Genomic DNA, 12,679 nt, shown 5'->3' with positions numbered 1-12,679 from the left:
AGACCAGCATCAATTAAAAGTGATTTGAACAGCCAAGTCTATAAGACCCATGTAAAATCATAGGAACATGAGAAGAGCTTGCTGGATCAGGCCAATGGCCCATCTAGTCCAGCGTCCTGTTCTCACAGCGACCAACCAGATGCCCCGATGGGAAGCCTGAAAGCAGGACCTGATTGCAACAGCACCCTCCCCACTTTGATTCCCAGCAACTGGTGTTCCAGTACAGGCATTGGTAGCTCACATGGCTAGTAGCCACTGACAGCCTTATCCTCCATGAATTTGCCTAAGCCCCTTTTAAAGTCATTCCATAGCTGAACGATGTGCTGTATCAAGAAGTACTTCCTTTTTTCTGTCCTGACTCTTCAAACATTTGGCTTCAAGTATTATGGGGGGATGGCACATACCTCCAGCCACCGTTTCTACATCATGCATACACCTCTGTTGTTTCCCCCTTACATGCCTTTTTTCTAAACTAAAAAAACCCAAATGTCATAACCTTTCCTCATAGGGGAGTTGTTCCAGCCCCATTGTCATGCTGGTTGCCCTCTTTTGAACCCTTTCTTTTGGGGATGCAGTGGCTAGAACTGCAGATGTTATCCAAGTTACCATAGATTTGTATAACTGTGCTATGATATTGGCAGTTTTAGTTTTAATCCCTTTCCTAATCACCCCAACATGGAATAAGGGATGTGCTAGAATTCAGATCTGGCACCAAATTTTCCATTAATTTGCTTATTCTGTATTGTTGCAGATCAGATTTGTATGCAGCAAGTTTCTGCTGCTATTTTCAAAAATGGATTTTTTAAAAAACATCTGCCTCTATAATACTGATATTAAGAATGATTTTATTGATATTTCACTAATCGATATTTCCTTTCAAAATTTTGATATTTCCTTTCAAAATATTGACATTAATCTCTCTCTTTTTTTGAGAGAGAGGGAAAAAACAGATTGGTAAAAGCAGTGACGAGTGAACAAAAAAAGAACTCGAATCAATACCGGCCTTTTAGGTCGACACAACGCTTTTGAACCAGCACTGGCCAATGGATCCCCTCCCTACATGGAATACATCTTTTTCACATCTGCTGCATGCTGGGTTGACATTTTTATCATGCTGACTGGCAGCTCTCTAAAGTCTCAGGCAGAGATAATTCACCTCACCTGGTCCTTTTAAATGGAGATACTGGGAATTGAACCAGGGATGTTCTGCATGCAAGGCATGTGCTCTGAGTTAAGGAAAATGGTCAGCTCCTGACCCATAAATGTTGGTGGAAAGATCTTGCTTTCTGGATGGCTTTAAAAGAGGATTAGACCAATGCATGGAGGATAAGGCTGTCAATGGCTACTAACATAGCCTGATGGCTATGTTTTTCCTCCACTGTCGGAGGCAGTATGCTTCTAAATACCAGCTGCTGGAAACTGCAGGAGGGAGGAGTGCTCTGGTGCTTATGTTCTGGGTGCAGGCTTCCCATAGGCATCCAGTTGTCCACTGGAAGAACAGGATGCTGGACTAGGTGGGGCACTGGCCTGATCTATCAGGTTTCTTCTGTTCCATTCCTGCAAGTCTTGCCCTTATAGTCCCAGTCGATCACTGTGCTCTGCAGGTGAGGATTTCCTGCGGATTCCATCTGATTAGGAGGGCCATTCCGCACAATGTGGGAAGCATACCTTTAATGCTGTGGCACCTACACTTTGGAATCCCCTCCCCTTAAATATTAAACAGGCCCCCTCTCTGCTGTCTTTTCAGCACCTGCTGAAGACCTTCCTCTTTCAGCAAGCCTTTTATACAAATCTGCATCTATATTGGAATTGTTTTTAAGATGTTTTTAAATATTTTAAAATGCTTTGTTTTTAAGATGTTTTTAAAGATGTTTTGTTTTTAACATGTTTATTAAATATTATTAGGGTATTGTCATTTGTTTGCCACCATGGGCTCCGTCTGGGAGGAAGGGCGGGATATAAATTTAATTAAATAACTATAATAATAATAACAATAATAATTCCATTGTCCTTCCCCACCACCACCCGTGTGAAATGCAGGATTTTGCTGTATCCTGCTTCCTATGTCAAAACAAAAGTGTATAGTTCTGCTAATCTCTCACAATAAATAGATTTATGGGCATTATTCTTCAAAAGACACTGGGGTAGGTATATTATTCACTCAGCAACTATTGAATATTTGTGTGTGTGTGTGTGTGTGTGTGTGTGTGTGTGTGTAGACAGGGAAGGTCCTAGAAATTTTGCTGTTCAGAGATTTTAATTATATAAAAATGTCTAAAGATACAGGACTGAATGATACCAATCTAAGCTTGCTTGCCCATGTTAGTCATTTGTGGTTTCACTGATGGCCTGGAAGAAACAACCAATTATCTTATAATTTACAACAGCTTCCCTGCTGAAATGTCTGGAGGCAATCCTTAATGTCTGGAGGCAATCCTTACCCATCAGAGGCAAGCTGGTGAGTGGCTATTTGCAGGCCTAAGAACATAATAGCAGCCCTGGTGGATCAGATCAAACGTCCACCTAGTTCAACATCCTGATGCCTCTTAGAAGCACACAAGAAAAGGCACACAAAAAAACAGAGCCATTCTCCATTGTTGCTCCCCCAGCAATTGATACTCAATGGCATGCTGCCTCTGAGCATGGAAGCTCCATTTAGCTAACTGAAGTGGGACTGGCAATAAAATGTTACAATGTGGAGTGGTCCTGTTTTGGATGCCAGCCATGCCCTTTTCGAGAATACTCCATTCCATTTTACCTCCTGTGGTTTTCCATTTCCCCCTTCCACAGTCAGAATTCTGAGCAGCATGCTCAGTCCCTCACTGGGCTATGCTGGGGTGTCCCCCCTCCCTTCAGGTTTTTTTAAAGGATTTTTTGTACTTCTGCAAAGCTTGGGGGATTCCTTAAGTCTGTTGATGTCTTCATCTTATGTTGGCTACATTAGGATCCACACTTGGATTATAAGATATATAGAATGCACAAAACCCACCCTTTTAGACCTCCACAAATAAGTCTAATCGTCTTTTACAGCCGTCTATGCCAATGTTCATCACCATTTCTTATGCAGAAGTGCATTCAGTAAAATTAATTATGTGTGGAGTGTGCGGAGTGCTTTCTTTTGTTCACTGTAATTTCTATTTATTGCCAGTCATTTTTGCTTGGCAACCCCCGTGAGATTCACATCACACACACACACACACACACACACTGCAGTGCTGAAAGAGCATGTGTGCTTGTGTAGTGGGGTGTAGGCCCCATGTTACCATAAAATGTTTTGTGGCTACTTCCCCTGCCTTTTGCATTTCTCTTTATTAAAAAATACCTATTTTGAAAGAAAGTATGTCACACACACACACAATGCATTGCAATTGCTACAACAGGCAGAAAAATCATTAAGTGGTCCGCCAAGACCCTCAGCAATTTTGCCATGGTCCATGGGAAAAAACTTTTGGGAACCACTGATTAAGACACATTTGGCAGAGGCCTAATATGAATTTGCCAGGTTGGTAGGTGCTGAAAGCTGTACTGCCACCATGATTTCATTCCACATGAACTCTGTAGAAGAAAATCAGGAGCCAGGTTCCTTTTTGCTTCCATACACTCTGAAGCCATAGAACACCACAGTGTGATGTTCATGGTAAGAGATTCCCAGAGCCGAACATGTGCTCCCTGTCCTTTCAGCCCTTTTTGTAACCATAGTCTCCCACAGACAACCATATCATTTAAGGCAGTGAAACAGTTTAAACCCTCCACTTCTTTTAGGCAACCCAAAGTCCTACCTGCAAAGAGTCAGAAGGATGCCCAAGTGTGCAAACTGCATCACAATTTGGGATATGTGAGAACTCTACCAAATTCAAATTTAGCACCAGATTTTTCAATGGTCTGCATATTCTTCCTCTTTGTGGAGTGATCCTGTTTGGTCCAAACTTCAATGGCTTTCTCCCAACACCAGATTTTTTCCTTCAAATATTCCCTTGAATATATTGTTCTTTTATTGATTTTACAGCACAACACAGCAGTACAGCTCTCTCTTTCTCTCTCTCTCTGCCCCCCCAACTTCCACTTGAATAATCCAAGCTCCAAGCAGAGAGGAAGCAAGCCAAGTCTATAATAGCCTATAACAGTAGAGGCGGCGGCTGCAAAACTGCTTTCCTTTCAAAATACCAATAATTCCTTTCAAAATATTGATAATTTCATTCAAAATATCAATATTAATACTGATTTTTTTTGGGGGGGAGGAAAAAATTGGACTGGTAAAAGCAATGGGTAGAGGACAAAGAATGAACTCATATTGATACTGCCTGTTGGGTCGACAGAATGCTTTCAATATGGCAGTGGCCAATGGATCCCATCCCTAATAACAATGGACATTCAACACAATCTATATCTATGGCACAATGTGGGCATACACTCTCCTATCTCCATCCACCACCTTGGTCATTTAGCCTTTTGCAACACCGTATTGAATGCTAGCAAAAATAAATTGTTGCTTATGCATTTGTAAGACTTGCAGTTTTAAGACCCAACACTCTCAGAGACAACTAATGTAGATACAATGATTATTCTTCATATTTCAAAACATATACATTGAGGTTATTCGCACACATTAAAAATGAGAGGGGGAGAGAGAAAGAAAAGTTGGATTTTCCATGCTGCTGTTTATCTCACATCTTTGTAAGAGAAAACAGAAAAGAAAGTTCCTTCCAAGTCAATGAAAAATCTGCTCTGTTAATTTCTCAAGCAGAGTTTGGTCAATACAAGTTTCTTTTCTAACTGGATGATAATAGTCAACCAGCTCTGTTTTATGCATAACTTTTCATCCCAAAAGATATAACCAAGCTTAGTTCAGAAGATAATTTTTAACTTCAAATAGTCTGTGCTAAGAAAGAAGGGAAGGACAATGGTCCCCAATCCAGTTCTCAAATTTCACAAATAGTCAGATGTATATCCCCATCTACATCAAAAGACACATCCAGCCAATTCACATCTATTCACATCAATTCAATGGGAACTGGATGAGGGTCACAGTGTAAGCAGGTGATGTGCATCCAGGTTCACATATCCACACAAGAAATCTTTTTCACCTGTGGATCTCCTTTGCTGGATTCAGGTGGATGAATTTGCATCTGCTTTCAGCATTTCCAGAAATATTAGGATGACTCCCATGACTGGAATACAGCAATTGAAGGATACAACTTGTTCAAGAAGAACAGAAGGAATAAAAAGGGAGGTGGAGTTGCGCTATATGTTAAAAATATATATCCCTGCACAGAAATACAGGAAGATGAGCTTGGTAGCTCCACCGAGAGTATCTGGATTACACTTAATGGGGCAAGTAATAAAAGGAATGTGGTGCTTGGAGTCTATTACCGACCACCCAATCAAGGAGAAGATGAGAATGTAACTTTTGAAAAGCAAATTGCCAATGTTTTGAGGAGGCATGATGTAGTAGTAATGGGGGATTTCAATTATCCCGATATCTGTTGAGAGACAAATTCTGCCAAGAAATTTCTGACTTGTGCCGGAGATAACTTTCTCCTACAGAAAGTGGAGGAAGCAACCAGAGGATCAGCTATCCTTGATTTGATTCTAACCAACAGAGATTATTCGGCTCAGTCTTCTCCCAAAAAAGTGTCTATGACCCTCCCGGGAAACATGAAGTAGAAGGGTCAGGATTGGACCTTGAGATTGATAGACAAATGGTCAAGGAATACCTAATCACTTTGAACGAGTTCAAATCAGCAGGGCCCAATAAACTGCATCCTAGAGTATTGAAGGAACTGGCTGAAGAACTCTCAGAACCGCTCTCTATTATCTTTGCAAAATCATGGAGGACCGGTGAAGTGCCGGATGACTGGAGGAGAGTTAATGTTGTCCCTATCTTCAAAAAGGGCAAGAAGGAGGAACTGGGGAACTACAGACCAGTCAGCCTAACATCAATCCTTGGAAAAATTCTGGAGCAGATTATAAAGCAGTCAATCTGTAAGCACCTTGAAAGCAATGCAGTCATTACTAGGAGCCAACATTTATGAAGAACAAATCCTGCCAAACTAATCTCATCTCATTTTTTGATTGGGTAACCTTCCTTGTAGACTGTGGGAATGCTGTGGACATAATATATCTCGACTTCTGCAAAGCTTTTGACAAAGTGCCCCATGATATTCTGATTAGCAAGCTAGTTAAATGTGGGCTGGATGGAACAACTATTAGATGGATCCACAATTGGCTCCAGAATTGTACTCAAAGAGTGCTTATCAATGGTTCCTTCTCAAACTGGGCGGAAGTAATGAGTGGGGTACCACAGGGCTCGGTCCTGGGCCCAGTGCTCTTTAACATTTTTATTAACGACTTGGATGAGGAGGTACAAAGCATGCTTATCAAATTTGCAGATGATACAAAATTGGGGGGCATAGCTAATACCGTGGAAGACAGAAATAAAATTCAAAGAGACCTTGATAGGCTGGAGCATTGGGCTGAAAAAAACAGAATGAAATTCAACAGGGATAAATGCCAAGTTCTACACTTAGGAAAAAGAAACCAAATGCACAGTTATAAGATGGGGGATACTTGGCTCAGCAGTACGACATGTGAGAAGGATCTTGGAATTGTCGTTGATCACAAGCTGAATATGAGCCAACAGCGTGATGTGGCTGCAAAAAAGACAAATGCTATATTAGGCTGCATTAACAGAAGTATAGTTTCCAAATCGTGTGAAGTACTAGTTCCCCTCTATTCAGCACTAGTTAGGCCTCATCTTGAATACTGCATCCAGTTCTGGTCTCCACACTTCAAGAAGGATGCAGACAAACTGGAACAGGTTCAGAGGAGGGCAACAAGGATGATCAGGGGACTGGAAACAAAGCCCTATGAGGAGAGACTGAAAGAACTGGGCATGTTTAGCCTGGAGAAGAGAAGACTGAGGGGAGATATGATAGCACTCTTCAAGTACATGAAAGGTTGTCACATAGAGGAGGGCCGGGGTCTCTTCTCAATTGTCCTAGAGTGCAGGACACGTAATAATGGGCTCAAGTTGCAGGAAGCCAGATTTCGACTGGACATCAGGAAAAACTTATTAACTGTTAGAGCCATACGACAATGGAACCAATTACCTAGAGAGGTAGTGGGCTCTCCAACATTGGAGGCATTCAAGAGGCAACTGGACAGCCATTTGTTGGGAATGCTTTGATTTGGATTCCTGCATTGAGCAGGGGGTTGGACTTGATGTCCTTGTAGGCCCCTTCCAACTCTACTATTCTATGATTCTATGATTCTATACTTCTTGGAAATGGAGACAGAAAGAAAAGCAGCTTGCCCAGAGTTCACCCAGCCAGTCATGGGTAAGGTATATTATTTTTAAGTACTTGCAAAATGGAAAACAGTAAGCACCATCTAAGGAGAGGCGTTCCTCTTTCTCACACAGGACGGGATGCTTCCTATAAGATGATGATCGCTACAGAAGGGTACGATGTCCACTTAATTTTTTTTTTTAAAAAGGCTGCTGTTCAATTTTGAACTACTTTACTTTTTTGTTGTTCGGTATTCTTTTTAATGCAGTGGGGTGGACTCTGGTATTTTCTGTAGCTGTGAAATTTAGTATTTTGTAGATGATCACATTTTTTTCATCAAGCCTCTTGCAGGCAACATACTTCATAGTTTGGGCAAGCAACATGAAACATCACCAACATAAGACAGCAGATTGATACAGTACAAAAAAATAAGATAAAAGTCTACCTACCACAACAAAACAACAATAATGACAATAATAATTAAAAAGAAACAAAAAAACCATTCATTCACATAAGCCATTATTTATCTAGCAAATGAATGCAATGATAAACAAAAATGCTTTTATATGGAGACAATGGAAGGAGATGCAATTCAATTAATAACACCAAAAACCTCAACGGACTGCTGAAGAGGCTTGCTCGGGGTGCATTTCTTGAAATGTTATCCATGTTTCTCTCTCACTTTATCAACAAAGAAACATAGGAATCTGCCTTACATGAAGTCAGACCATCCATCTAGTTCAGTAGAACACTGACAGGCAACAGCTCCCCAGGGTTTCAGGCAGAGATCTCTCCTGACCCTACCTAGGGATGTTGGGGATCGAACATAATTTTAAAAATTGTTCCTTTGGTGTTTTGCCCAACCTGTCATTTTGACAACCTGTCTTCCTCAGTGGCCAAGAGCATAATATCATTTGTTGATACCCCTTTGATAATGAGCTTTCTGTATACTTGATAGCTGGCCATTGTGGCTATTTAAATTTTGATTATTTTTATGTATTGTTTGATTTGGACAGTGCCTTAAAAGGGGTTAATTGTTACCTGACCAACAGCTGTGGGAGGATCTGACACCGAATTTATCCTGCAGCTGTTTTAACTTTTTTTTTTTTTACATTTTATTTCTTTGCCATACAAATATCGGAACTATAAAACATAATACACAACAAAAGAAAGGGGGGGAAGGAATGTTAATCACATTGTTGCATATAAAGAAGTCAATTTTGTGTGTTGCCCTTTTTTTTAGTAATTATTCTCTTTTCCACTTTGAGTTTTCCTATACAGTCTTTTTAGAGTGGTCCACACACACATGCCCTACTGAACTACTTTACTGATATACAAATATTGGCACATTCGATTCACTGAACAAACTTCGTACAACTCGTTCAGGTTCCTTTCATCAGATGACAGTCCTTGTTTGAACAGCGCAGCTTAGCACAGCATAGATGGACAAACGTGTGTTTGTGCCTTCAGAGGAAAAAGGACAATAATTATCTGCAGATTTACTCACCTGCCCAATAACAAAAACTCTCCAGCGAGCCCCAAGCGTCTCATAGCCATAAGCAGCCCTCGCACTGTCATGCCCTCGCAGAAGCACGCCACAACTCTTGCCTTGGGTAAATGGCTTCTTAGCTTCTCCAATAGCTTATCAAAGCTCTGCTCCCCAGCATTGCTGTAGATCTTGTAGGAATGGGCGATACAGATTCCTTCCTTGGCGGACATGTCTTTGAAAGCTTCCATTCCACTTTCACCATAGTTCCCTGAGTGAAAACAAACACACAAAAAGACATTAGCAATGCGTTTCCTAAGGGGTGACCGCATAGGCAGTGCCATTATATTAAGCAGCAGCTGAAAGAATTGCATGGCCTACCAGTTAGCTACTGGGCTGGTACTGGTGTACAAAGCCCTGTACAGCTTGAGACCAGGCACTAGACTTAGTTGGATCTCTGTGGAGGCAGGAGTTTCCTATTGCTGTTCTTGTTTAAGAGAGACAGTACAGTTCTTCTCTACTGTCTCAGCTGGTGTGTCCTCTAAGCCAGGGTTGGAGAATCCATGGCCCTCTGGATATTGTTGGCTTTGGCTTCCATCAGGCCCAGCCAGGATGGCCAATGGTTGGGAATGATGGGTGTTGTAGCTAGGGATGGATTGATTTGTCAGTTTTGGTTCTCTGAATTTCTTATTCTTCCAATCTTAAACTATTTTAAATTTTTTAAAAGAATCCTCATGAAAATTCATTGGCATTTTAGAGTGAATTTCTCCTAATAAACACATTTTTGCATACAATTTTGCCGGATATATACAGTTTTGCAAAGCAGTTCCCCCTAATATAATGTATTTGTGTGTTATTTTCACTAATATAGGTAATTTTTATGCATACTTAACTTTACATAACTTGGCTGGAGAATTGCAAAATTTGAAAAAGTGCAAATTTCAAAGGAGCCTCTGTTTCAGTTCACATATTGTTTCAGAAAGTGCAAATTTGATAGGTCCCCTTTACATGCAAACTGGATCACATTTCACCCCCACCCCTAGCAGTAGCCCAACAACATCAGGAGGGCCACCATTTCCCCATCTTTGCTCTAAGCCTTCCCTGCCACCCAACACCCACCACTGAAAATGGGACAAGAGCGACTGAGTCATGAGCTATTGTTGGCATCTAAGCATTGAGCTGCAGTGCCTTTTCCCAAATCTCTTGACCGCTTGAGTTGCTTCGGTGTCACATACAATGCAGCTGTTGCCTCAGATGTGCCAAATATGTTTGGAGCACAGTCGTTTTCTGGGCACCGAGCGCTAAGTTAAGACACCTCGTGTAAGAAGGGGTACATCCCAAAAGTACTTGCTGGGAATGAGCCGTGCCTAATTAATTTTTCATATGAATCATCCCGATGGCAGAGGAGAATTTTTGAGAGAACATGTATATTTAATTGCAGTTATACGGGAAGAAATAATGAAAAAAAATCCATTGCAGAAAATTGGCCTTTCATTGACGTCATTGCTTTCCCAGCTATGCTTTCCCATACAATGGCAGCTCCAGCCTCAAAAGGCTCCGGCAGAGTAGGCTGGTCCATTTCGGCAAATGGGTCACTGCCCCACCAAACTCAGTCTGCTCTCAGCCAGCTTTTTTTTTCACTGCCTGACAGTTTCCTCCTCCATGGGCTCAGGCCCCATCCACACTATACCCTTAAAGCACGGCTATGCCACTTTAACACTTGTGGCTTCCTGCAAGGAAACTGGGGAACTATAGTTTGTGAAAGGGGCTGAGAGTTGTTAGGAGACTCCTAGTCCCCTCCCAGAGTTACAGTTCCCCGAGTTCGCTGTTAGGGTGGATTGACTGCCACCACACCTCCAAAGAAGGCCTGTGAGACGTGACATTGGATTAATTTTTGGAGAACCTGTAAACCAAATCAAGCAAATTGACCAAATTAATCAAATTAAAGCTGTACAGGCAGGTGAGGCTACAGACCAAATCTGTTCAGATCAGAACATTCCTCAATTCCCCTGGGCATGTACATCAGGCAAAGGCTGTGGCCCCCAGCAGAGGATGGGGAGGACACTCTTCCCTTTTTGCTAGTAAAGCCTAGGGTGTTGCCCCAACCTGTGCAACCAGGACCTGCTGTACTGGCATTCACCCAAATGTGCAAGTCAGGTCACATGGGCACCCCCCAGCTCCCCCCAGGCATATAGCACTGACAGTTCCCTAGAATGTGTCCTTATCCTTTGTATGCCTCATTATAACCCTATTTTCCCACCAACTTCCTTACCTGCCGGTACTCCATGCCAAAAGGCCAACCACCCATGCCACTCCAATGGCAACTGAATTAACCCCAACAGCATGAAGCCGGGAAAACAGAAGGGATCATAAAATCATAGAATAGTAGAGTCAGAACGGGCCTATAAGGCAATTGAGTCCAACCCCCTGCTCAGTGCATGAATCCAAATTAAAGCATACCTGATAGGTGGCTGTCCAGCTGCCTTTTGAATGCCTCCAGTGTTGGAGAGCCCACCACCTCCCTAGGTCATTGGTTCCATTGTCATACTGCTCTAACAATTAGGAAGTCTTTCCTGATGTTCAGCCGAAATCTGGCTTCCTGTAACTTGAGCCCATTATTCTGTGTCCTGCACTCTGGGATGATCGAGAAGAGATCCTGGCCCTCCTCTGTGTGGCAACCTTTCAAGTGCTTGAAGAGTGCTGTCATATCTCCCCTCAGTCTTCTCTTCTCAAGGCTAAACACGCCCAGTCCTTTTAGTCTCTCCTCACAAAAAGGGTATGTTCCCCCCCCAAAATCCCTACTCAGCCTCTAAACGGCAACTAGCAAAGCCCATTCTGCATGTAAGGAGAGGAGGAAGGGGACAGCAAAAATGCAAGAGCGAGGGTTTGGGGGCGTAGCTGGCTTTTAAGCCCAAGCTCTATCTGCTCCCCGTTGGCTAAGCAGCCACACGTGGTTCCGCCCCATACCCCTCCCTTTGGGAGGCACTCTCACGAGTCTCCTCTGTTGGGAAGAGGCGGCGTGCAGGCAAACACGCCCTCGCTAATAGCGGGAATGATATTGTTAAGCAACTCTGGAAACTGTAGCTTTGTGAGGGGAATGTAGAGAAAGGCTGAAAAGAGTTCTCCACACCTGCTCTTGAAAGATTTTGAGCACTTGCATAAGATGGAATCATTTACATGTCCACCCACACAGCTCAGTTCCCAAAATGTGTAAATGATCAAAAGGACTCAAAACAATGCAAGTAATGAAAATATATGGCCCAGTCCCTGAACAATATTTTAAAAAAGATGTTTGGGATCATTTGCAATGAAGAGAAAGGTCTTCACACTTCACCACCAATCTTTTCCTACTTATTTTATCTCTCCCCCATTCCTTTTCTTTTCCTTTCTTCCATTCTTGTTGTTCTGCATTAGATTGGTAAATAACTGTATCCCTCAATGACCGGCAGTCTAAAAATCCAGGAGACGTCTGGTAAACCAATTTTTTATTGATAAATGTCCTGCCCCCTTCCAGTTTTTGGCTATTTTAAGCCTCACTGCAAGTAGGAATCTGGATAGGAGAGATATCTGAGTTTAAGGAAAAGAAGTGCCCAGGCCGGATCTGAGATAATTGTAATTTTAAGAACTTTACTAGCAATTTGAAAAACATCACTCCAGAATTATCTCACTTTATTACAGTCCCCCCATAAATGTAGGAAAGAGCCCCGGATTGGGCATCTCCACTAGCACAGAGGGAGAGGGAGGAGTTGATATAGTTCAGTTTGATTGGCGTGAGATGCCACCAAAGTATAACTTTCAAATCATTTTCTTTGATGAGGGCTGAGGTGGCTCTTGAGTGTGGGCCTACCCATACTCATTTCTGTACCATTCCATGCACTGTGAGATGTTTTATTGTTCCTGTATTAAA

At 42.2% G+C, this 12,679-nt stretch overlaps 1 protein-coding gene across 4 annotated transcripts in view; it reads right to left on the bottom strand.

Moving 5' to 3' along the window:
• The window catches only part of GRM5 (glutamate metabotropic receptor 5), a 313,504-nt gene that overhangs the window by 183,804 nt on the left and 117,021 nt on the right, over positions 1-12,679 (bottom strand). For all 4 annotated transcript variants that reach the window (XM_061628880.1, XM_061628881.1, XM_061628878.1 and 1 more), the window contains exon 2: positions 8,794-9,043. In XM_061628880.1, the coding sequence (XP_061484864.1) occupies positions 8,794-9,043 (250 nt within the window). The remainder of the gene's footprint in view (positions 1-8,793; positions 9,044-12,679) is intronic.

Source organism: Rhineura floridana, chromosome 5 (genome assembly GCF_030035675.1).
Source record: "Rhineura floridana isolate rRhiFlo1 chromosome 5, rRhiFlo1.hap2, whole genome shotgun sequence".
Lineage (NCBI taxonomy): Eukaryota > Metazoa > Chordata > Lepidosauria > Squamata > Rhineuridae > Rhineura > Rhineura floridana.
This window is presented reverse-complemented; position numbering and strand designations above follow the sequence as displayed.